This window comes from Anser brachyrhynchus (genome assembly GCF_964034855.1).
Source record: "Anser brachyrhynchus genome assembly, chromosome: 6".
Taxonomy (NCBI): Eukaryota; Metazoa; Chordata; class Aves; order Anseriformes; family Anatidae; genus Anser; species Anser brachyrhynchus.
The window spans coordinates 16654191-16678696 of NC_137700.1; the positions used below are offsets into that span (position 1 = coordinate 16654191).

Genomic DNA, 24506 nt, shown 5'->3' on the forward strand with positions numbered 1-24506 from the left:
TGGCTTGTGCAGTGCCTGCGGGATTCAGGCTGGCATGGACATGCCTGTTTACTAATCAGGTCACAGGTCCACGCGCATTCCCTGGGAGTGCTTGCGCTCTCCTATGCTGAAACAATGTGTCCTTGCCCACATCTAGGCTGACATAGATCTATTCCACAGCTGAAAGCTGTCTGTTCACAATGCAGCAGCAGTCAGGCCAGCTCGCACAGTACTGGGCGGAAACCTGTCCCGTAGCCCTGCAGAGCTTCATGCAAAAAAAATCGTGGCTTTTCCTTTCGACCCGTATTTTGCAATGGGTTTTTTTGCAATGGTCACAAAGCAATTTTTACAGCAAAATCTAGCAAAAAATGTTCACCCTCCCCCCCAAACATTTAAAGGAAAAGCAGCACCTCTGTTCCCCATATATATATATAAATATATTTATTTATTGTCTTTTGGGACCAAGAAACCAACTGGTTTTCTATCAGAATCCTTGGTCTCTGAGAACATAACCTCTTCTATATTCAGATGGAATGTCTTCAACAGACACTTCAGACACTTGACTGAGCTAACAATTATTTAATACACCTTTGCTCATGACCTCGTATCAAAGCTCGGACCACAAAGACTCGTCTTACATGACAAAGTTCTCCCTGAGCAAGGGCTCATCTAAGGAGGACTCTGAGTTTCTGAGGGGCTCTACAAGGGCAGAATTGCCTCCTAGAAAGCACAAAAGAAATGCATCAGCAGCCATGGGAGCACATCTGCTTCTGAGGAAGTCAGACTCTGGCTTTCTCAAGGTCAGAATATGTTTCATACATTAGGCAAAGACTGCTTTATTAATGCCATTTTATTTTAAAATATCTGCCCTCCCTTATTCCAAATATGTGCTGCATCACACTTGTAGGCTGGCAGGCTCTTCATCTGCACCACTTAAGGAGTTCAATGCCCATCCTGCCTTCAGTGCCTTCAAATTCACACATTTCCACTGGTTTCCCCCTGCGGATCCACAGTGGCTCCGGGTGCACAGAGGTAACTGCCCAACAGATCTCATCTTAGCTTTAAGCATGTAGATAGCACTCAGATAGGTGGAAAGGAAAATTCCAAATTTCAAAAGAGAAGCATGGGAGCTAACTTGGGACACAATTTCATACAAGCAATGCTGTCCCTTTGGCTTGCTTTCCTCTAGTATCCCCAAGCTCCATGAAGGAGAACGGCCTGCCCTTTCAAAATGTTAAATATTTTATGAGTATATTCAGCAGCAAACCATGTGAAGTGGTATTATTCTATTAGCACATGTGGGAGGGCTCTCAATAAAAGCAGGAATTCAGTGGTTGTGCTTGACTGACCCAGTAGGTGCTATGAGTTGCTAAAAGCACACTGAAAGCAAGCCAGTCACTTTATGGTGCTTGCTCTGGAGGGCTTGATCCCATAAAGCTCTCTGCAAGATCCCACACATCGAGTCCCTGCTGTCTCATTATTCACATGCTCAGAAAACTGGTATGGCCAGGTGGCTTTAGGGGGCCATATTACAGCACTTGGAAGGGACTAAGGACACTCTGTTCTTTACTTCCACATCGCTATTTGTTATGTTTTACAGGCCCTGTTTATTCTGTTCTTTAACCCTACACACAATCCCTATACCAGATATATAGGAAAATGATAAAACAAACTCCCATTTCCCCAAATCCTCCTCTGCCTGTTTCCTAAAAGCCACCAAAGCTAAGAGAAATTCTGAGTGGAAAAAAGACACAAGGTAAATACACTGTGTGATTACAGCTATAGACAAAGCAGCCTCTTGCTTCACATGCTCCGGCACACCGTTACAGAGCAAGCACAAGCCACATTGCACCTGATTGTGAGGTAAGACTTCACTGCGAGAGTGACAGAGCACTGAAACAGGTTGTCCAGAGAGGCTGTGGAGTCTCCTTCTCTGGAGATATTCAAAACCCACCTGGACGTGATCCTGGAGAACCTGCTCTGCATTTCCCTGCTTGGACCAGATGATCTCTAAAGGTCCCTGCCAACCTATGCTGTTCTGTGAGTCTGTGTCAGCCGGTGGCATTTGGATTTACTTTGGGGAGCCCTTATACTGTCAGCTGCTCTTTTCTTACAATCACTGAAGTTGGATCAATAAATTTTATAAGAAACATTTGGTAAGGATTATTTGTTGGCAAATATTTAGACACTTACTGGCTTGTACAAGGACACTCACTTGCATAACTGCCCGCAGATCACATGTCCAGCTGTGGAAGAAGTCTTTCACTCAGTACATTTACTGGTATGCAGTTCTTTCACTAGTCATGTCTAAGTCCACTTTTAGGAGTAGAAAACACTGTGGATTACAAACTCTATGCTTTGTGAAACTCCCCAAATCTTACACATGGCTCAGTTTTGCTTTGCTTTATGTTCCAACAGATAAAGCTCAGCTTCTATGCATGAACTGAAGGTTATTTTCTTCATACGGGACCGAGGACCACCTATTCAGCTTTGCAGCTTGAAAGCGATGCCAAGGTGGCAGAAAGCAAGCCACTGCACTGCTCAGGTGCTAGCCCCTTCTCTACACAGTGCTGTGCTAGCAAAAGCGTTACAAGGGAAGAAAATTGATCAAACTGACCGTTCAGTGGTTGGCTTTCAACTTTCATGAGTAACTTTTCTTCTCCACATGTCTGACTTCTTTCTTTGTCTTAACCTTGTAAGCTTCACCCTGCTTTAAAGGAAAACATAAGCATTAACATAGCCTGTGGAGAATGCTTGTAATTATAAACCTGCTTCCAAAACAGGCTCCACATTTTGCTGTAACAGGATAAGTAAAAAGCAGTTAAATCACATTAACACTTCATTTCAAAGATACACACAATCTATCTATCCACTCTGCTGAGCTGCAAAAGCACAGGCCTGAAATATCATCTTCAGGTAGAAAATACAGGTCTACAATTTGGGAAAGAGCATCTGGGCTGGAGCACGCAGCCTTCGGAAGAGCCCCTGCCATCAGCTACAGCTGGATTCATCACCACCTTCAAGGAAAATCACTTTCCAACCAGACCCCTGGGCCAGCCGGGGTCGGTGGACATTTCTGAGAGCATAGGCCATGGCTGCTGTTGTGATGTTTCACAAAGTCTGTGCTTTAAAGTGAGCAGGTTAGTAATGGAGTAAAGGGAAGAGGAAGAAAGCAGCAAAAAACCATCACCAAAGCAGAGCAGAAGTAAAACCATTAACAGTGACAAGCAGTGCAGGTTTCGGTGTCTTTAAAACAGCAAACCCCCAAACGAAGTTCATCTGTACTCATTAAAAATAGCTCAATAATCATCTAAAAATAAACACTCCAGTAATCACAAGCCTCATTCACATCACAGAATGCATCTGTTTATGTGTGGTTATCGGCAGAATTTACCCCTTGGCTGATCTGCATTGATGCATTTGTAACTATTTGTAGTTTTTTAGTAATCTAATCTGGTGCAGCAAAATTCTCCTTTGCTGGGCAGAATTTCTATTTTCCCTGATAAAGGGCTAAGAAAGAAGGGATTGAAATATGTTTAATTCATTTCTATTTCTGTGCTCCCTACCTCATTTTTCTCTTCACCAGCAGAAAAAGAGTATTTTTCATGTTTGCTTCTTTCCGAGTCCTCAATTCTGTTTTCACTCGGACAAAAACCCATTAACCCCACTGTCAGTTTTACTGGAGACAAGAGCCCTGGCCACGCACTAGGAGCAAGGCATGAGTTTCCTTGCAGCAGTTTGTCTCCAGATGTCCTGCCTGTTCCCCCCGAGGCCTCCAGGCCGCCTGCGTGCCAGGGACCACAGGGTACTTGGGATGGAGAGCAGCTCGAGGCACAACCCAACCTCACCCACAGGGCACCCTGGAAGAGGGATGGGGTGTTCCTGCAGCCTCGCAGCCCTCCTTTCCTTTTGCAGGCACTCAAACAGAGCACAGAAGGACAAAACCCCATCTTGATGTGTGTTACTATATGATACCGTCACGTAGATATGTTCACATCACCCTGAATCCTGCAAAGCCCCAGTCTCCAGCAAGGGGTTATTGCACACGAGAGTGAGAGGCTGGTAGGGACCAGCTCCTTTGGGCTGGTGAAAAAGCAATGTAGCATACCTGTGGGTGTCAGGTACAAATTCTGCAAGGGCTTAACCTTACTCACAGACACTGATGAAACAGAACAGGCCCCAAACCTACATTTTAAATCTGCTGCCTGTTTTACATGGGCAGACCATAATGCTTTCATGGGGAAGGCGTTTTGCACACCGCAGAGCTCTGTGAGGCCTCCTTGAGAGATCCCTTTCCAGGAAATGCCACGAAGGTAAATCCTTGCCCCTTCGCCCCAATGCACGACTTGTCAAGAACTGCAAGCACTGCACTTTGCCAAGGCTTCTTGTTAAATGCACACCTCCAGCCCTTTAGCAGCGCTTTCTAGCAGTCAACACAACCCTCTGCATTTACTGTTATTTCCTGGCAGTCCCCGTTCCATTACCATTTCACCAACTTTCCTCTCATGTGGGATAACAACACGTCTTACTACCTTCCGGGTGATCTGTAGGAAGCAATACATGACAAGTATCGATTTTTTTTTCCTAAATTCTAAGGGGAGAAAGTATGTTAAAAGAAGTTACTTGAATGCAAAGACTCAGAGCAGCGATATAAGCCATGATTACTTTTCTTGTGATGACGTTGCCTTCTTCGTCGGTAAACTGCTCCTCTGTTACAGATTCACCAGGAATGTTTTTTGCTTCCTCACCCTAAAGAACGTGTTATAAGATTAGCAACATAACCTATAATCTGCCAAACCCACACATATTTCCACACCAATCCAAGCAACAAGCACATGCTAGCTTCAACTTTATGTAACAGATTGGTTTATGTCACACAAATAACGTGAAAGCCTTCCTAATTTAGCATGCCAATACCTGCGTATTTATTCCACAAAGCGTGTCCTTAAAACATGTAGTGAGCTTCTGGCACATTTGTCAGCTAATTCATGACATGATGCTCTCTGGGCAACAAATAATCTTTCTGTTAGCCTGAGTCCTATGAGATGGAGGCACAAACTCGTGATGATAACATCTCTGAACAGCATCCATTAGCAGGAGGCTTTTCGCAGCTTCTCAATGCCCAGTACACACAGAAACATGTTCTAACACCAAATAAGGTGGGGAAAAATTGGGATTTTAAAGACAGCTCCGCCTATAGCTTGCTGAATGCAAGATCTTAAATGCACAAAGAAGACAAGACTACTCAGCATTTGCAAAATTGGAAAAAGTAAAAGGTATCTTACGTGAAACCTTCTCTGGCACAGCATCATCTGCCGGCCTGCCGAGGAGTCTCAGCAGCCTGGTGCACGACTTACTGAAATCGCACTCCATCCACCAGTTCTCGCAGTACCCACTATTTATGGGACCAGTGTAATAAATCGCTAAGCAGTGTCCTAACTGCTGTGCTAGGACCAAATACTACGACAAGAATTGTTGCTAAAATTATAAATAAAGTCTAAGGCTAACTGGCAGCCATGAACTTCTGTTCCAGAAGAACATTGACAACTTTACCTCAAAAAGTCATGTTTCCAAATGTGGGTGCTGAAGTAAAGCACCACATTTGATGCTCCAGAAATATCCATCATCTGTGCTTATTTTGTATAAATAAAACAAATCTAACGTAGCATTTTGTTTCTGAAAACAGAAAACTGAGAAAGGAAATTGCAATCTATGCAATAATATCCAGTTCATACATGTTGGTTTCCATGCTTCCCAACAAACATTGGCTGCACTAAAATCAGTGTTCTCCGACCCATAAGCACAGCCCATAAGGAAGGAAGCATTATTGACTGTGTTCATGAGATCATGGACAAAACTAGGCTCTGCCTCATCTGAAAGACTGAGACATGTTCAAAAGTCAAGACTGCAGATGACTTGCCTTTTCCCTCTGCTGAGAGCAGAGCTATAGCACTTGGAGATGAGATGGTCAGGGAACTTCCCTGTTTTTTCCCCAGAAATTTTACCTTTAAAAAAAAAAAAAAACCACCACCAACAAAAAACCTTAAAACTTTTCTTCTCCCCTTATCCTCAACCCACCATGGAAAAAACAGCAACTAGAAGAAGGAAGTGGAAAAATTGTTATATAAAACTTGTAAATATCAATATTACCAGCAAAATAATATTTGAAATTACATTATTAAAACTACATGTCAAAACGTCATAATGATTTCAAGTACTAAGAAGCACCATACTTACTGTGGTCTACACACTACACAGTTATCTACATAAGCTCCCGGCACTGCTTTACAATGAACAGATATAGTGATGCCGGGTTTATTTTTTGTAACTATTTTCTCTCTAAACACAGCTTTTTAAATGTGTACATTATAACATTAGACTTGTATGTTATTTCAGAGTGCTAAAAGAAATAAACCTTCCTTTCTGTTCACAAGCAATTTTCTATAGTCAAGGTTTTTTCCCTGCTTTAGAGATATTACACCAGGCAAAAGCTACACTGAAGAGCCTGCTGCAGCTCTGCTGCCAACCGCGTCTCCAGTGAGTATCTGTCATTACTCAAAAGTGCAGAATTTCTGCTTATTTCATACTGAAAGCTGTGTTGAGATTACCACTTGATAATAAGTAATTAATCCATTTCAGACATGTTTTTTTCCCCTTGCTTTCATGGGGTATATAGAAACTGTAAAACTCGCCAAACTTTCATGCTTCAGGGAGCATCACGGAGGGACAGCAGTCTCCACAGGCAGGGGACGTCACTGCCCAGGGCCACTTGGGTGAGGCCCCCCTGTCCGAGCCATGCTGGGACTGCAGGCACCGGGCCGAGGTCCCCAAGCCCAGGCAGGGTGGCACCCTCGCAAGCAGCACAGCAGAACAAATCGCTGCCGAAGCTTTGGGACAGCCCAGGCTGGGCCCACTGGACAATTCGTGCCCCAGAAGGACTCTTCCAAGGGGTTCCTGGAAGGAGAAACTAAACACCTACCTAAGGACCAATTTCACTCCATACCCAGGATGAGGGAAGGAAGACTTGGGCCTGACGGCGAGCAGGGCCCTAGCGGGAGCCAGCTCCTTCCTTTCTCATGAGCAAGATAGCAGAAATGAAAATGGCACAGGGCCTGCTGCTGCAGGCAGGGGCACCTATGACTGGGTACAGGTTTTGAGAACTGAAACCTGTAGGGCCTCCTAGCTGCAGTGGAACGAGGGGAAAATACTGATTTTGGAGACAGTTTTATCAGCAGTGCAGCAGACAGGGAGCTGGCTGCACCGCTTCTTCCCTGGCCTCCCACCCATGGGCTCAGAGTCCCCAGCAGCTCCCAAGCAGTGAGGGCTGGGACAGGAGTGAGCCCTGTCCCAGATGTTCCTCTCCCTCAGTGCACAGAGGTACCGAGAGCTTCCCTCGTGAAAGTAGGGCCTCCAAACCCACTAGGATAAAAACCAGAAACAGAACACCACGGCCGGTACAGCAAGGTTGCCAGACTACCTGGTACAACAGCACTGTTCACACGTCCTGGCCCCTACCGCCACTGCAAGCAAGGTCGCTCCTTAAAACAAGTTAGTGAGAATTAGTGTGTTCAGTTTTAAAATGGAAAACGCATTGATACACTGCAAGATAAATGCAGTTTTAAAGGTATTGTGAATCTTGTTTTTTAATTAGCTATATGCTCCTTTAAGCACGGTCTAAGGATAAATGCTGTAAACACTCAGCAGCCAGTATGCACGAAATCCAGCTTTCACAATTTTCTTTCTTGTGGGTAGTAAAACAAATTGCAGGAGGGCTCACAATTGGCAGGAGGCAGATCTGATTTACTGTCGTTTCTAATCCTCTGCAGCTATAAAGACGGATGTTTGCTAGAAAAAAAAAAAACACAACTGCCTTACCCACTGGCAGTTCTACTTGTCAGACCTCAGAACAGCTTTGGGTTAGAATGGCACATTAGATGACCTTGTCAACAGAAGCTTTTTTAAACACAAAGCTGGTGCATCTGCGTCACAGCTGAAGAATAAAATTATTTCCGCAGCATCATACTTATGCGGGCTTCATTTCACCCTTGACCAGTCTAAATCACTGTCACAATACCGAGCGCTTTAAAAATTCAGGGAGGAAACTTAACACAGTGATTACTGGAAGCTCAGTTATATCCCTGGGTTATAACCATACAAAAGCTGCACTCTGCATGCCTCAGCCCCAGAACATGCCAGGAAGCTTTGCAAAGCAGAGTGCTTTAATGTCACCCTGTTCGCTGGAGTGTAGTCCTGCCAAAACCAGCTGGTATCCTCGCTGCTGCTCTCCAGGGCAGGAGAACTAAAGAGCAGCTTCTTCAAAGTCTTCTGCCAACTCCACTGATTTTCTTAGCAGTTACTTGCAGATGATGGGTGTTCCCAGGGACCTCCAGATAAATGCAGGAGTTATACAGTTGGTGCTGCAGTACTGTGCCAAAGTTCACTGCAGATTTGTCAGACCTCTGGTTCTCTTTCATGTTTGTTTTGTTACTAGAGGGATAATAGTCTCTTTTATTCCTCCTATATAGCTAGTGTTGTTGTACCAGCGGAGGATAAAAGGTGCGGCTGGATGTCTGTTACCCAGAATTTAAAAAGAAATTTAAAAGCAGACGGAAATAAGCAAGATGGAAAGATCCTAAATATTTAATTTCTCCAAAGACTGGGGGCAGTACTGCAACTGGAACAGGAGCTGTACAGAGCAATGAGACCTCTTCCTTTTCTGGTCTAAGCCACCAGCAGGACATAATCCTTTCAGTCTCGAGATCACATTCTTGTAATGCATAACCAGCAGCTGCACCTCTGTCTCCTTGGGATCTCAAGCTGCTGTGGCAGTAGAAACAAACATCTTTCATTAAGGTCATTTTCATTAGCGAGTTCTGCCTACTCAGAGAGACCTTGTTAATCACATGCCACGACTGTCTGCCTGCGCCTGTGCTGAGTTTGTACTTGCTTGTTTACAGTTGTATTGCTAAAGCTGTTGGGGGGGAACAGCAGGCAAGCCAAGGAGACCCATAAGGACATGGTGCCGAATACAGCAGCCCAACAAGCCCAACAGTGGGAGCTGGGTCATTGTTCTGATGCTTGATACAGGAGGACCATGTGCAAACAGACCTGCTAGCAGCACTCTGCAGCCTGAGTTTCACTTCCCAGGTGTGTTACTGCACTGCGGCTGGCAGCTCCCACCCTGCTGGTCTCTCCCCGGGTGTGGGGGCATTTGGGAGCAGAGCAATGCTGCAGCTCTCCGAGCTGGCAGGACTGCAGCAGGGAGGCTGCGCCCAGCTGAGCACATGGATGGGAACACTTCCATGTGCTGCATGTGGGGCACAGGCCCTTAACTGGTCTCACCTACAGGGTGGCCACATTTTCACTCTCCATAAATAAGTCTCCTCTGAGTAATAACATCATGAGAGCTGCTGATATTGCTCATTACTAACTGCTGCTCAGGATCCTTCTGTGCCATTCCTCCAGTGCAGGCTGAACCAACCCTCCACAATCAGTAATGGGGAGCTTCATGGGTAAAATGCATGGGAAGATACAAATTATAACAAAAATCAGCAAGAAATAACAGAAGTACAATATACAAAGTAATATCGGATTTGAGTAATTCCTGCTTGGAAGTCTCTTTTGTTTTCCATTACAAAATTCTACCATAAAACTTTTGGCAAGAATCTTACTGGACAATTTTTGCCAAAAATTTGTACCCATGAAAGATTTAACAATCTTTGAAAAGGCATGAAAAATCAGACACTGATTTCTGTCATGAGTGAATAAAAGGAGCTCTGGATCAGGCTCTGAATGTGCGCATTGTGGCAGCACTCATTTTTCCCTTGTGTGCTAATTGCTCACATTCCTGCACTACCATAAAAACCCGTTTCTTTTGCAATGCTCCCGTCTCATCAATCCGCCAGGCGAACAGAAGAGGGAAAGGAAGCAAAACCAAAACCATCTGCATTACCTTGAGGTTAGAATACGATCCTGTTACATGTGGAAATGGGCATCAGCCCTTGCTTGTCTGGTTTTATGGTCTCAGCCCTCTGAAGTGCTAAATCCCATGGGAATGTACTTGAGAGCACTTGACAGAACCCTGCTCTTGGACTGCTGGGAAAATACCTCCGGGAACAGAAAAGCCTTTCCACGTATTTGGGCCAGGACAGAGGGCTGAGGTAGCAGTTAAACAGAAATAATAGCGTTAGCAACAATTCAGAATAGCATTGAAATGAAAAACAAGTTGGGAAAGAAGAACAAAGGCAATGAAGCAATTCAGTCTTGACAGTAACTGTGGAGGCACATTGCAAATTCTTTTTTTCCACGGGACTCAGTTTATCCTCCAGATTTAGGTGTTACAAAACTTCATCCCTGCAGGCTATGTAAGTACCTCTGTTGCTTTTAATGCAGCATGGAGGCAGTAATGAATATTAACTGCAGTACAACAACACTGACCCACGTGCAGCTCTGGCCGGTGGAGGCTCCAGGTGCACCATTCTCCGCGTCCCTTTGCTACTGTTGGCACAAACCGGCAGAGCAGGCTCCCGGCACAGGCACAGCACTGCCATTGAGTTCTGAAGCCCGTGCCCAGGCTTTGCAGATGTTCAAAATATTCTTTATTCCAGAGAAGACAAGCTCAACCCAGATTTCCAGGGCTGGCTCCATAACGTATAAGACAGTATAGGATAAGTGCTCCCAAGGCCCAGGCATGACTGCCAAAAAGCAGCTGGGCATTTCACCACCGGTGGGAGTCGCAGGCTTGCTGTGTAGGGGAGAAGCCAGGACGAAAACATCCCTGTACAGCCTCCTGTGCATCCATCCCATAGCAGCAATACGTTTAGTGGGGAGCGTCAGGAAACATAGGAGTAGGGGGACAGCCCGATTCTCCTCTCACTACCGCCCTGCACAACTGATGCTGGCTGACCTGTGACATATGGAGTGGGGTGCAGGGGCTGAGGGGTCAGGTGCAGCAGCTGCTCGAAGGGTGCTCAGTGCCAGCAAGCAAATGCAGGAGCCTGCTGGAGGCTCCCGACCACTTCTTGTGGTCCCATGGCAGGAACATGGGGGTCATGTCCTCCCTGCAGGCTGTGAGCTTTGCTCCGCATTCCTGTGTGCTGCACCCTGAGACCTCCTGCACAAGGAGCTGGTCCTCACCCAGTGCGTGCCTCCTCTGTGACTTCAGTTCACCCAACCACTGCAGCTCCCAGGAATTCGCAAAAATTCATCAAGGTCCAGATCCCTTCCAACTTCAAAGCTTGATCCCTCTATTTCATGCCATCAATTCATGAGCTATACATGATCAACATACACCTACGGAAATGGTTGCTCCCTTATCAAACTCTTTCTCTAAAAGGCTTGGTGACTGCTGCTTTTAAAATTTTTCATGCTCCATTTTAACCCTGCCTTAAGTTGCGGGGAGGGAGAACAAAACAAGCAGCAGAACAAGCAGCAGCTACAAATCATCAGAAAATGACAGAAGTATCACAGGTACCTTCAAATCTGCCCTGGTGCAGCACAGCCACGTCCCGAACAGTGCAGATCTGGCCGCCCCCCAGCACGCACGTCATCCCCGAGGGCCTGGCTCCCTCTGCACGAGCTGCAGACTGCACCACTCTACACAATTGCTCTACCGTTGCTGTGTACGTGCAACCCCAAATGACGCCACCACATTTAAAAACTATGTTCTATGCACTTCTCTAAACCCAGCGGATATACTTAGAAAGAAAATGAGGACTGTCTTTTTCACCCTCTTTTGTACTCTGACACTTCCTGATGCCCAACCAGTGGACACTGAAATAGTTCAGACAGATTGGATGGCAAATCCCAAAAACAAGCTGACTATGCACTGCCTTTACCATTTTCAGCCCACTGATGCTTTATGTCTTACCAGCAATGCTCTTACAGCGTTCAAGGGTCTGCTATCACCCTCAGGCCACCTGCCCCCATCTGAAAACAGAAACATTCCTAGTTCTTATCATGTCTTATCTACAGAGGGAATTACTGATGAATGGTTATACCCTTGACCTGCCCAGGTGCTTTCATTTAAGACAGAAGGTTCTTCCTGTAAAAATGAGGTCTTGGATAAAACATTTACTTCTGTTGAGCTCATTTTTGCAATTATTGCCTAGTTCAGAATGGGAACACAACTAGCACACTGAAGAAATACAGAGTCAAGGCGGTCAGAAATGTCATTCTGCATTTTCCAAGTGTCTGTGTCTTGGAGAGATCAACAGCTGTGCATAGCAGCCTATCTGCCATCTACATTATACAAAAGGTGCAGTGCATGTATATGTACCCTTCTCCACTAAACACACAAATAACAGCAACATAGGTAGGTGTCACTAATCATTACTGAAGTAACAATTATATCCTAGGCAAACTCAGCTATTGCTGTAATAGTACTACAGTGGCTGTTTGTCCTTTTCATGGCTTTACTACATGATTTTCTAATAAGAATCTAATAAATCCTTTAAGTTACTGAGAATTAACATCATTTCTGATGAAGAATTATTTTCTTATGCTATATGCTCAAGGCAAACACTACCATACTATGCGACCGTACAAGAAACTACATGAGGGCAAATGCAATTATTTCTGTCTCTTCCATTGTTATTAGCATATAAAGTATGTTGTGCTAGGGCATCTGTAAATAAATACACTAAATAAAGCCTACTGAAGGCGATGCAAGGCCTCTTATTAACTGCAGTAGGTTTCAAATCAGGATCACCTGCTGCTTTGGAGAGGCTTTCCAGAACACACCAGGGCCTCTGGATGACAATGTTCACCCAGAGTACATGGCCCAGACTCTCCTATATCCCACTCTTGCACATTCCTGCTTTTTTTTTTTTTAACTTGTAGTTTAGATTTTTTTTAGAAAAGAGAAAAAAGGAAAAAAATGTGTCAGCCATATCTGTCTGTAATTCGTTTTGTTCTGCATCAGATAAACACGCTGCATCTAGCTGCAGTCTTTAAGATGGCATGCAAAACAGTGAAGAACACAACATGCCATGCAGCACAGTAGTTTTCCAGCAGAAGAAACCATAAACCTCTGGGTTAAGCAAGGAAAGGCCACGTAGCATTTGGTTATAAAAACAAGCTGGCATGGAAAGCATAGTACCAGAGGGACTCCATTATGCCAGAACTGACAGTCTCACACGGCAGTCCAAACCCACATCCATGCCAACGTCGCCTCAAGAACGCGAATCACAAAATACCTTCAAAATCAACCGCCGTCGATAAACTCTTGTAGTAATCCTCTGCTCCTCACCTGAGCTTGAATCACTCTGAATCTCACTGTCACTGTCACTACATTCCTAATAAATGCAGTTTTAGTACATTTGAACAGCACATTTGCAAGACACAACGTGCTACCAGAACTATAAGAAGAAAACAGAGGTTATCATGGACAACATTTTTCCTGTCTGTGTTATATACATAACTCGCAGTCTTGCTCCTAAAGTATATGATGGGAGGCCTCTGTTCTTTGATATGCTGTAGAGCTTGACAAGTATACCAGGTATTGAATATTGCAGCAGCTTTTAAGCCTAAGAAAATGGTATTTGGAATGCATTTGACCTCCTACATTTCTTTATCTTAGTAGTTAAAAACATTGTATGCAGAAAAACCTGTCATAACTGCTTGCTGTTTCCTCCTCAAAAATTAACAATTCAGACTAATTACATGGATTCACAAGGTATGGAAGTGAATTCCCTTACAAAGAAAGGCAACGGTCACACAAAGATTCAGTGGCCCACCTACCAAAGACCAAAAATAAGCATTTTGAAGACCTTCTCCATGCAAGTGGTTTTCCTACTCAGTATTTAACTATTTTTAAATGGTACTAGCTGATCTGTGAAGCACAATCATCTGTGTTTTTTAAGAAGGGAACTGGCAGAGCTCAGCTCAGGCCAGGTCAGAAGCCTGGTGCTGGGGACGTGCAGCAGCTGCATGCAGGCGTCCGCTCCATCCTGGGGCCCTCCGACAGCCCTGATGCTTTCCCCTGCAAAACCCACAGAGCTCTTGGGCTCTGGGGCTGAGCAGCTGTGTGTGCACATGGCTGGCAGAGAGGGCTTTGATGGACTAGGCTCAAACAACTGTTTTCTGAGCAGAGAAATTGGATAACTTTCTCTATAATAACTCAACAGCATCCCAAAAGTGACTCTAAAGACATGTGCAGTCGATATTGCTAACTGCATATCTGTTTCTATTTTTTGAATCTGTCCCAAGACATCCCAAACCAGAAGCACTTCTCAGAAATGATGTTTCAAGTAAGAGTAGGCATAGGTGGGCGGTGGAGAAAAAGGGCTATGTAACAAAAAGCAGTTGAGGCAGGATGACAGTACTCATCTGCACACAAAGTCTCCTGCTGTCCTCTGACACTAGCCAAATATATCAATACAAAAAAAAAAAAAAGAACAAAAAAACCCACACCCAATGCTATCCTGAACAAGTAACAGGAAGCAGAAGATTCCCAAGAGGGCACAAAGGTTTTTGGAGGAAGAGTGGTTAATAAACAGCTTCAAGTGTTTTAGCCCTGCTGAAACTCTGACACTGGGAGTCACTGTGACCACAGGACATCACCTCTTTGGGGTAACAGAATAACTGCGCTGCACTCCTGTCATTTCCAAAGGTCACTTGAATGTGATGCTTGGTCACTGACAGAGCATTACATGGTCTACACTGTCACTGCACTGCTTTTTTAAATTTTTGGGCAGTTAAGTGACATGGGATTAAGCCAACAATTCATTTCATCCACCTCACCAGGCAGCAGCCCAGTACCTATGGACCAAGTTTATCTTCTGGTGCAGAACCGTGTGCCAAACACTGATGCAGGCCCCTCCAGGCAGGTGAATGCTTACTACTTCTTAGGTGTTTCCCACATGGTCACAGAAAAAACTGCTAACTTTAGGAAGTCATTTGCTTTTGTTCACCACTTCCTTCCACAGAAATGAATCTGCTTCTTTCAAACCTTTACCCCTTTATGGCTCGTTTCTGAAGAATGCCTTCCAGAGACACTACAATTGAAACTCTTTTCATGACAGCACTTGAAGTATCTCACTATGAACTGGACTCAGAGTAATTAAACTACCGACTTCAAGAAGATTAAGTGAGAGACCCAGGTTTAGAAATCACATTGTTTTCTGATACCAGTTGATTCAAAGACCATGTCCATAAAAAAAGACTTGTTACTTGGAAGATAAGATTATCACCCTTTACCAAGAAAGCAAAAGTAGTGCAAAAAGCGCACATATGAAATGCACACACTTATTCTTACCAATCCAGATCCAGAAGTGAAGACAAAACAGAAGTGGATGACAACTTATCTTCTCACTGATGGGAATCCAGAGGGGGGAGTGCACCACTGCTGCACACCCCTCAGCACGTGTTACAGTGCGCTTCTATGCTTATCCCTGTGTTTAAACTGAGTATAACATCATCAGCCCAAGGTCTGCCCCAAAGCCAAATAAAGGAACTCTGATGTCTGCATTTAGCTGCCTTTGCAGCAGGCTCTTCTTTTTTTTTTTTTTTTTAAAGTATTCAGTAATTAGTGATCATTAGGAAAGATCTTTGCTGCTTTAACTATGTCATGAATTAACAACAAGATAATAACAATCATACACTGCATAACTGGTGAGACTGATTATGGTACTATCTAATAAAAGAATTCTTGATTGTATAATCGAAAGAACAGTTTAAAATGAAGTAATTTAAACTTGAATGATTTATTGCAGACCACCACAGCTGACAATTTTTATTGTGCTACAATAAAAAAAAAAAGCCACATCATGTAGAAGCAAATGCATCTACTAAAATGCATCACTTCAGAAGTTATAGTCTCCTCCTGTACTACACCCAAGAAAAGACAGTATCAGTAGAGAGAGAAATGTAGAAGAAACTCAGTAATTCCCTTTTTCACAATCACTGAGCCTAGGGATTGCCCACCAGCCCCAATCCCTACACTGGGCTATAAGCAATTCCTTGCATCAATTTTACTGTTAAGCTTCTGGGAAATAAATATATGCCATTGAGAAACCTATTAAAATTTTCGTTGTCTGAAACCAACTTAAAAATGAGACACCATAGGTAAAGATGTGCAAGCCAGGCAAGGTAGAACCAAAAGAGAGCCCCTCAGCAGTATTTTAAGAACAAACCACCACCTGGAAAAGTGCTTTATACATTTGCACATCTTTTGATTCCTCTTGGCTGGATGCACCTTGGAGTTGGAATGAATGAAGCCAGGGAACAAAATATATGGAAGAGATTAGATTTTACTCCAGATTTATTTTCCTGCACTTTAACAGAGTGAAAAAAAAATGAAAAGGAAAAATGCAGGGGTGTTAGGGACAACGAAGAAGACAGAGTACCTCTCTTTGCTCACCTCAATGTCACAAACAGAGATGAAAACAGTGGCATCACCTTTATGGAAGCAGCTCAAGGACAGCCGAGTGGTTTGGCACTGTCTGCACAGGTGGTACTTAGGCAGGAGGGGGGCCTGCTCCCCAGCGATGCAGGACAGCAGTCACAACCTGCTCTAACCTCTTCCAAGGCTCGGGGCCCCCTTAAGAACAAGATTATGCAGCCCTGCTTGGCTCCTCTGACTGCCCCGACTACACTTTGTTCTATTTACACCGCAGAACATAAATTTCCACTAATTTCCAATTTTCTTAATTTAGTAATATATAGAAAATGCATAAAGATAGATTAAATAAACCAAACCACACCTGGCACAATGTTACAAGTCCTATAAAAATTTTATGTTAAGCAATAGGGACTCCTCAAGCAGTTAATAATTACAGGACATACTGTACCTTCTGTTCAGACATTACTGCTCCCTCCTCCTCTTGGATGCTTGCTCTTGGCTTGCCATCTTCTGAAGAACTCCAGCTCATCTTCTTCACACTGACAGGCACAGATGTTTTGTTGCCTTCTGTTGTTGGCTTGCTAGTCTCTTCCAAAGATTTCTGATATGCGGTTGATGATAACGTTTGCTCATCAGTACCAGCTGAAAGTTGGGGCTTTGTTTTCAGGGCTTCTTTGTCACTGTGTTTTCCCACATCGTTTAAAGATTCTTGGACGTAGGATTTAGTTTTCATCTCAGCTGTGGATTCAGAGAGGCTTCCATTTGTTTCTGGCTTCCCTGCTTCTCCTTTGACATATGAGGTAACAGAATCCCTACATTGGTCCAAGCTACAGGGGAAAAAAATAGACAGCCGTTCAGTGTTTAAATCACGCAACAGAAGGCAGAAGCACTGAACCCCTTTACTGAGCCTTTACTCAGCGCACACATTTCAGACAAAGTAAAATTTTTAATTCAGCGTGCAAGCATCAATCTATTTAATAGCCTTGTCTGCATCACGGTATCTTTTCAGAAGCAATGAGAACATGGTGGACACTGGAATCAAGACCAAATGCTATGTGTTAATTCCCTTCAACTTAAGGGAAAAAAAGAAAAAAATAAAAAGAGAAAGAAAAATACACAAAACCTACCATTTCCCTTGTATAATCACGAGATAAATCCCCAAGGCAGTAATTCTTTAACCTGCTCTCTAACCAAGGAGGTGAACAAAGTATCTGTTACTCTGCAGTTACTAATAATTTTGGTTATTTTCCCCTCCAATTGTAGTACCTGTACTCCAATAACTCATGCATCTTAAAAAATATTAGTACTCAAGAATAATTCCTCAGTACAGTTTCAATAATATACAGAGCCAACAGCAAGAAACATTACTACGAGATACAAAGCTCTGGCCAAAACTTTATCTCAGATTACCTTCGGGCAGGTTTAACCTGCACTTCTGATGCACAGGTTTCTGTTTTATTTTGCTTACATTTCAAATAAACAGTTGGACTGTACACATAAAAATACTACAGCTATTTGCTGGCAAAACTGTTATAGAAGATAGCAAATTGAATTCATCTAGCTAGAAATGGACAGGTCATCTTCTAAGGAAGGCCTTTTACTTCTAGAAGAGATATTTTATTAATTGAACAGAGTATAGAAGGCAGAATAACAAGCATTGCTTAACATAACAACAGGAATCACAACACTAGTAGATCAAGTGCTTTATGGCCTTGTTAGAAAAATCAGCTTGCTGAAATCAACGGCCATGTTCCCGCTTGATTCAGTAAGAGTACCTCATGCTACCTGGAACCCTTAAACATTCTGAGTCAAAGATGCAAAGGATCTGCTGACAGAGAGAAAACCACTCTGCAGACAGTCATTCTCTGCTGATTTACACCTCATGCAGAGCTGGCTCCTTCCATTAGTAATCACAGAAGCCAAGTTCAAAATAAGAGCAGGAGATCTTCACCAGTGGGTACCAGTATGGCCAAACATGCCAGTACATACTGTAAATGCTGAAAACTTATGTAGGTCCAAGGGGAGGCTGCAAAGGCTCATGCAAGAGAAATTCGTTGAGGATAAATATGTAGAAAGCATTCACCATCTTAGCAGGTCATTATGCTGAAAGCAAATTGACCTTGGGAAAGCAGAGGAGGGAAAAATGGAATTTTCTTCCCCAAGCATCCTCTTCATTCACTGTTGGGAGGCAGTATATGGGACGAAAAGGATTTGGTGTTGTCATTCTTACCTTCCTATGATTTGCAACTCATCTCTTAAAACGTCAAGTAAATTAGCATGACATAACACACTTAAGTAAGTGTTATAAAAACAGTGACAATTTAAAAATTGGGTTATGGAAAAGTGATGACTATCTGAGGGAAGGCAGATATGCCATGAAAAGGGTGACTGCTAAAAAGGTACTCTAGAAATAAGAGTAATGCAGTATTACAGTTTCAACTGATATACATTTCGTAGCCCCACATTCCAATTCCATCTATGCCTGCTTAGATTCCTTCAGAATGGAAACACACAATTACAAAGAACATGAAAAGCAATATTATCTAGAAAATGTAATAAAAACTAATCTTATATTAAGCATGAAACCTGCTATATATACATGTTTAAAGTTAAATGCGTTTCAGGCCTAACTGAGTTAAGCACCGCTTTTTCTTCTAAATACATGTGCATATATGTATATAAACACATACACACAGGGAACTACGGAACCACAGCCTGAGCACTGCTTCTGAAGGTGAAAGCAGCGCAGTTAGGCTCGCTTACACGCACACCTTTGTAAGCAGATTCTCACCTATCATCCAGACGATCTAGCAGGCTACCACCTATTCTGCGTCCCGACGTTGGTGGCTCAGTGACACTTGACGAGTCGGTTTGCCAACCTGTAATTGAAGACATTTCGCGTTCTGCTTGCTGAACACCTTTAAGAATTGACCATACTTTCTCTTCCGTCATCTCCTCAGACTCAGCTCCTTCTTCCAGATGAATGTCCTCAAACAGAGATTTAAACTTTTCTTCCGTCATCTCCTCATCACTACCAGACTTTTCTCTCTCAGGCTGTTCAGTCCTTATTCCTGTTTTGCTAGTCTCTTCACTCTGCTTTTGTTTAGCATCCTTTGGTATCCCGCCATAACTACCAAGATACCGCGGATAATCTTTAAGGTCCACTTCCTCCAATTGGCTCTGGCCTACAGAAATATCTTTGGGAGTTCCTTCTCTAGGCACTGAGAAATCGAGTTTGCTGTCGTCCAGAGAAGTATCTTCTTCAGTCACCACTGGCGGTGTTGCTGCTGTACCATCTACATGTCCCTGGGAGGTCACTACCACGTCACTCAGTCTACTGGGAGTTCTAAGGGGTGACTCTAGGCTAGAGGTGTCGCTAAAGAAATCGTCCTGATGGAAAGGGGTGGGCGGCACGAAGCGCAACCCAGTGGGAGTTTCCAGTTCCACTTGAATGGAGGGATAACCTAAGGAAGACAGCACATTTGGACTAACTGGGATGAAGCATGGAGCAACGAACCAGCAAATGTCAAATGATTCATGAATTACATAAAGTATGAAAACTGTGAAGATGCAGATTAAGAACAAATGCAGTTCTGATAGATTCATTTACTTTGTTCTAATTAGATGAACAAAAATGAGCATTGCCAAAATAGCTAGTACAGCAAAGCCAGTACTTTTGAGTATTTTGTAAATAGTTTGTAAAGATTTCAACAATTGTTTTTTGCAGCCATTTGAACATTTTCAAGCTATAGCAGATTGCCTTACAAGCATGCATGGAATTAAATGTGGACAGGGGTGGCTGTCCGTTTATATCCAATCCAACATCTTGCAGCCAAATTGTGTATATCTTTCTTTCCCAGTTTTTATTTCCTTGAATTTGGAATTTTAATAAATAAACTTTAAAGACAGAAGCAGATCAAAACATAGGACAGCCACTTTTTTGCAAGTAGGTATTATTTTTAAAACAGGTCCACATTTTTAACTTACTTATATCAAAAAGTACACAATACTAGCAATACAATGCTACTAATCTATATCTCCATTTAACCACAGAGCCACAAGAATGGAATAGTTAAAGAACAAGGAACAGAAATGGATCTCAATGAGGATAATAAAGAATAGTAGATCTAAATATGCAGCAGGATAAAAAACTAAAAAGGGAATTTAACAAAGGGATAAGAACACAAAAACACAGGGAGAGCTATATGAATATTTCAGGTACAGTAAAGCTATACAGGTGAGAGGACTGTGGTGAGTAAGGAGATCTTGGTGATCTTGGAGACTGAGGTGATCTTGGCGACATGGGTACAATCAGATACACTGATCAAATAAAGAGAGAAAAGAAAAGGAAATCGATGAAAACACAGGAAAATCATACAAAAGGATTAAACTGAATATAAATATAAAATGACAACAAAATCTGAAATTTTCTCCAGCAAATTATAGGTTGGGTAACCTACAAAAGGAAAAAAAAATACATTGTGTGGGGTTAACTGGACATTGTACTGCCTGCAAAGGGATGTGCATTTACAGGGTTGGGCTTTCTTTTTTTCTTTTCCCTTTTTTTTATTTCCTGAATCAGCTGAGAGAAAGGTAAAGGTGGTCTGGTCTTGGTGAGGAAAGGAAGCTTGAGGAAGGCTCAGAGAAGAGGAGAGACAGAAAGCAACTGCAGAAAAGCGTATTTTTTCATAAAAATACTGATGCTACTATTGAAAGGCGCAAGTAACATTTCAAGAGCAACTTTCTTAAAATGTCAACAGAAATTTTTTTCTGTAATGCAATGATTCAATGACCAGTAATGCTGCTCAGTAATGGAGGTACACTGAGCTTATATGTTCTGACTACAAAAACATCCTACTAAAATACAGAGACTAATAAATATTTGAACCAATTACAAAAAGCAAAGGAAATAGAACTCAAAAGAGAAAAGTCTTACCTAACAAGCTATTTATAATAAACTTGTCAAAAATGAAAGTAAAGGATGCAGCAACCCAGTGCCTGTTAACTAACATTTAAAAGACAAAACAACAACATTTAGCATCTTCAACATGATGATAAATATTAAGTATACCTACGGCAATTCTGTTTTATAAGCAGAACTCCATTTATCCTTTAAAGATTTGGCTCAAAATTAACCAGCACCATTCTGTGCTCAGTGGGTACAGCTTCCATGTGAAGATCACTGAACAGTTCTATTCATTAGTAGGCTGACAAAGATATTCTCTCATGCAATAATAAAACATTTTCTTATTTTTCTACTGCCACTGTACATTTGGACAATAATGGTCCAAAATCACAAAAATTTTGTGAAAATCTCAAAATAACTGATATTTATTTGTCTCAGGCTGGGTAGTAAACTGCACATTAACGTATCTCATGCAACTGCTACACACTTGATTTGTTTTTTCCTTTTTTTTTTCTTTGAAGAATTCTGTTACTTACCTAGACAGAAATCCAAAGAAAATATATATACATGTGTGCGCGTGCATGTGTGTCTATTTCCAGCAAGCTTGGAAAGCATGCAATACCAAGCACATTAAAAATATACATGGGCAAGCATCAAAACACAACTACCACAGGAGAAAAAAAATCAGGTTTTGTCAACTGACACTGAGGCGAGGCTGGTAGGAACGAGCTCACTGAGGCGTGCATTTGTGGGATCCTGAGCTTACTCTCTGAGATGTTAATGTGCAACCTAAATATCATACTATGAGGAAAAACCCTTGAAATGAAAACCAGTTACTTGTTTAGAATTTACTTTTTCCTTTTTTTTTTAACCATCTAGTTCATACAACATTATTGCATTATTGCCACTGAACTAAATATGACCATGGAATTCAATTACCATCAATGGGATCATGAAAAACGTTATTTTCATCTGCAAAACTTCTGGTGCCTGAAATATTTCCATAATCAAATATTGGTCCTTCCAATAGGGTCACAATATCTATTCGATTAATTTTTGTCAATACAGAAGTTAAGGCATCAGCTGAAAAACAAATAAGACATGTCAGGAAAAAAAGTTCAGCATTGCAGAACTGTGTAATTGTCTTTCTCAGTTACATTTACATTTTGCTAATTATAAGTTGCTTGCATACGTTTCTGTCCCAATGCCTTTGGTTCTAGCAAACTCCATTTGTCTAAGCAGACATTCTGCTGCCTACTAACTCAAGATATATACCTATTAAGATTCTCCTCTCCCCACGTATAATCCTATTATAACACGAGAACCACAAAGAATAAGGTCAGGGAGTTCTTAAATAATATATTTACTTACTACTGAAACAAAATATCCTTTTACTGGAACATAAAGGGAATGTAAAGATCCTTGTTACCATTCTATTTTGAGGAACAGAACAGGTAGCCATGTAGGTAATAATGCATGTAATTCATGCAATCCATCCTGAAATCTCATTTACAATAATCCTGTGTTACAAGAACACAGTAATACTGGAAACGACTTTTATGGTGCAAAAGATCCAAGTTGACTCAAATACCGTGTAGGGTTTTGTGGATTAGACAACTGTAACAAACACTACTGACCTAATGCAAAAATCAACCCTCTATTTCAATTTGAGCAGTTCAAGTACAGATAAAAATAGCAGAATTTGCCCAGAAATGTGGCCTCAAAGAGATCCATTGTCCCAGTCACACCCGCCACTCCTCACAGAAAGGTATATAGTCTTGTTACAACCTGCAGTACTGTGAGACTACCTAAATTTTCCAGGCAGCCTATTTCCATGTTTCACATTCCTTGCTATTGGCAAGTTTTCCCTAATACTTCCTTTGCTGGAATTTAAGCTTCTTACTTGTCCCATCAATTATGGATGTGGAGAACAGATTATTTCCTTCTGCATATGTACTGAATAAATATGACACATCTCTGGCTTCTGGTAAAAATATAACTAAAACTTTTTTTTTCCATTAGTGGTTTGTGAAAGAAGTTCATTTTGTTTTCTTCAATTTAACCTACTTAGAACAGGCAACATTTGGAATGGGCTATAATTTACAAACAACAGAAGTAACTGCTTGAACTTACTTGTAGCATTTTTCCCGTCTCTGGTAACCCATTTTTTTAATAACATGAAGCTTTGAGCAATAAGAGAATTTGGGTTTTCTACTCGGATTTGATTTATTTCATCCACAGAAAAATTCAGTTCTCTTGCCAGTTCTATAAAGCAAAAAGAAAAAAAAAAAGGAAAAAAAGGAAAAAAAGAAAGAAAACAACAACAAAAACACCAAACAAAGCACATATCTCTCAATTATCCTGTCAGGCTTAGAAATATTAACTTTCTTAGATCACACAGACATCAACAAAACTACCTGACATAAATGGGTATCTTAACAGATAATAATGAACATGGCATTATACACTTACATTTTAATTTCCTAAGACAGGCACAATTCTGAATTTTCAATCACATCTCTTTGAGTTATTATTGTATTTAAACCCAGTAAGACACTTAACCAGAGCAAAGTAAAGCTCCATGGAGACCTCGTCACTGCTCACTGATAATGTGCTTGTTCTGGTGACCATCATTCATTTGCGAGCTTGCTGTGCAGCTCAGGCACCAGCACTGTGTTCACCTATGCCCATGGAGAGTTGGCTGCTGCACCCATAAGCCCATGAAGGGCCAGCTCTGCACGTCAGTTTGCGGAGGGTACAGTGGGTGTATGACGAGGCAACCCCACATGGCACCAAGCTGCTGGGACCCCTAAAAAGCTCCAGCACTTTGGGGGATTCTCTGCCCTGAGACACAGACAGCCCTGACCCTGAGCAGATAAGATTCTCTCAACTATTTGAGTGTAACATCTTGGGAAATGACTCATTTTAACTGTTTGCTCTATCAGTTTCTGTTTGATTTATTGTGAGCCCATAAGACAGTTCTTCACAGCTATTTCTTATTGGGCATCTTTGCCAAGTGATCTGCTGAATATTTTGGGAGGCCAGGTTCAGTGCAAATTCAGGAGAAGGGAGGCCTTCTCCTGATGGGGGCCTTGCTGCAGCTTTTAGTAAAAAGACTACCTGAGAATGTAACAGCTGATTTCAATATAAAAGCAGAAAAGCTTACCTGTCCAGCTAAGTCCTAGGTGATCGGCTACAATTGCCATCCTTATATCTGTCCGTTCACATGGACTCTGTGGACCTGTGATTTACAATTTCTCGATTAAAAGGGTTTTGCAC

The 24506-nt window shown here is 42.2% G+C and overlaps 1 protein-coding gene across 14 annotated transcripts in view; it reads right to left on the minus strand.

Annotated features, from left to right (window-relative positions):
- The window catches only part of ANK3 (ankyrin 3), a 361577-nt gene that overhangs the window by 2133 nt on the left and 334938 nt on the right, over window positions 1–24506 (minus strand). For 5 of the 14 annotated variants that reach the window (XM_080597950.1, XM_080597956.1, XM_080597945.1 and 2 more), the window contains 6 exons: window positions 24394–24468; window positions 23361–23492; window positions 22167–22310; window positions 19113–19785; window positions 16770–17148; window positions 2597–2689 (listed from right to left, as the gene is read on the minus strand). In XM_080597950.1, the coding sequence (XP_080454076.1) occupies window positions 2621–2689; window positions 16770–17148; window positions 19113–19785; window positions 22167–22310; window positions 23361–23492; window positions 24394–24468 (1472 nt within the window). In that variant the 3' untranslated portion in view covers window positions 2597–2620. Of the gene's footprint in view, window positions 1–2596; window positions 2690–4644; window positions 4729–16769; window positions 17149–19112; window positions 19786–22166; window positions 22311–23360; window positions 23493–24393; window positions 24469–24506 lie in introns of all 14 variants that reach the window. The other 9 variants (XM_080597952.1, XM_080597953.1, XM_080597954.1 and 6 more) reach the window with 4 other exon arrangements.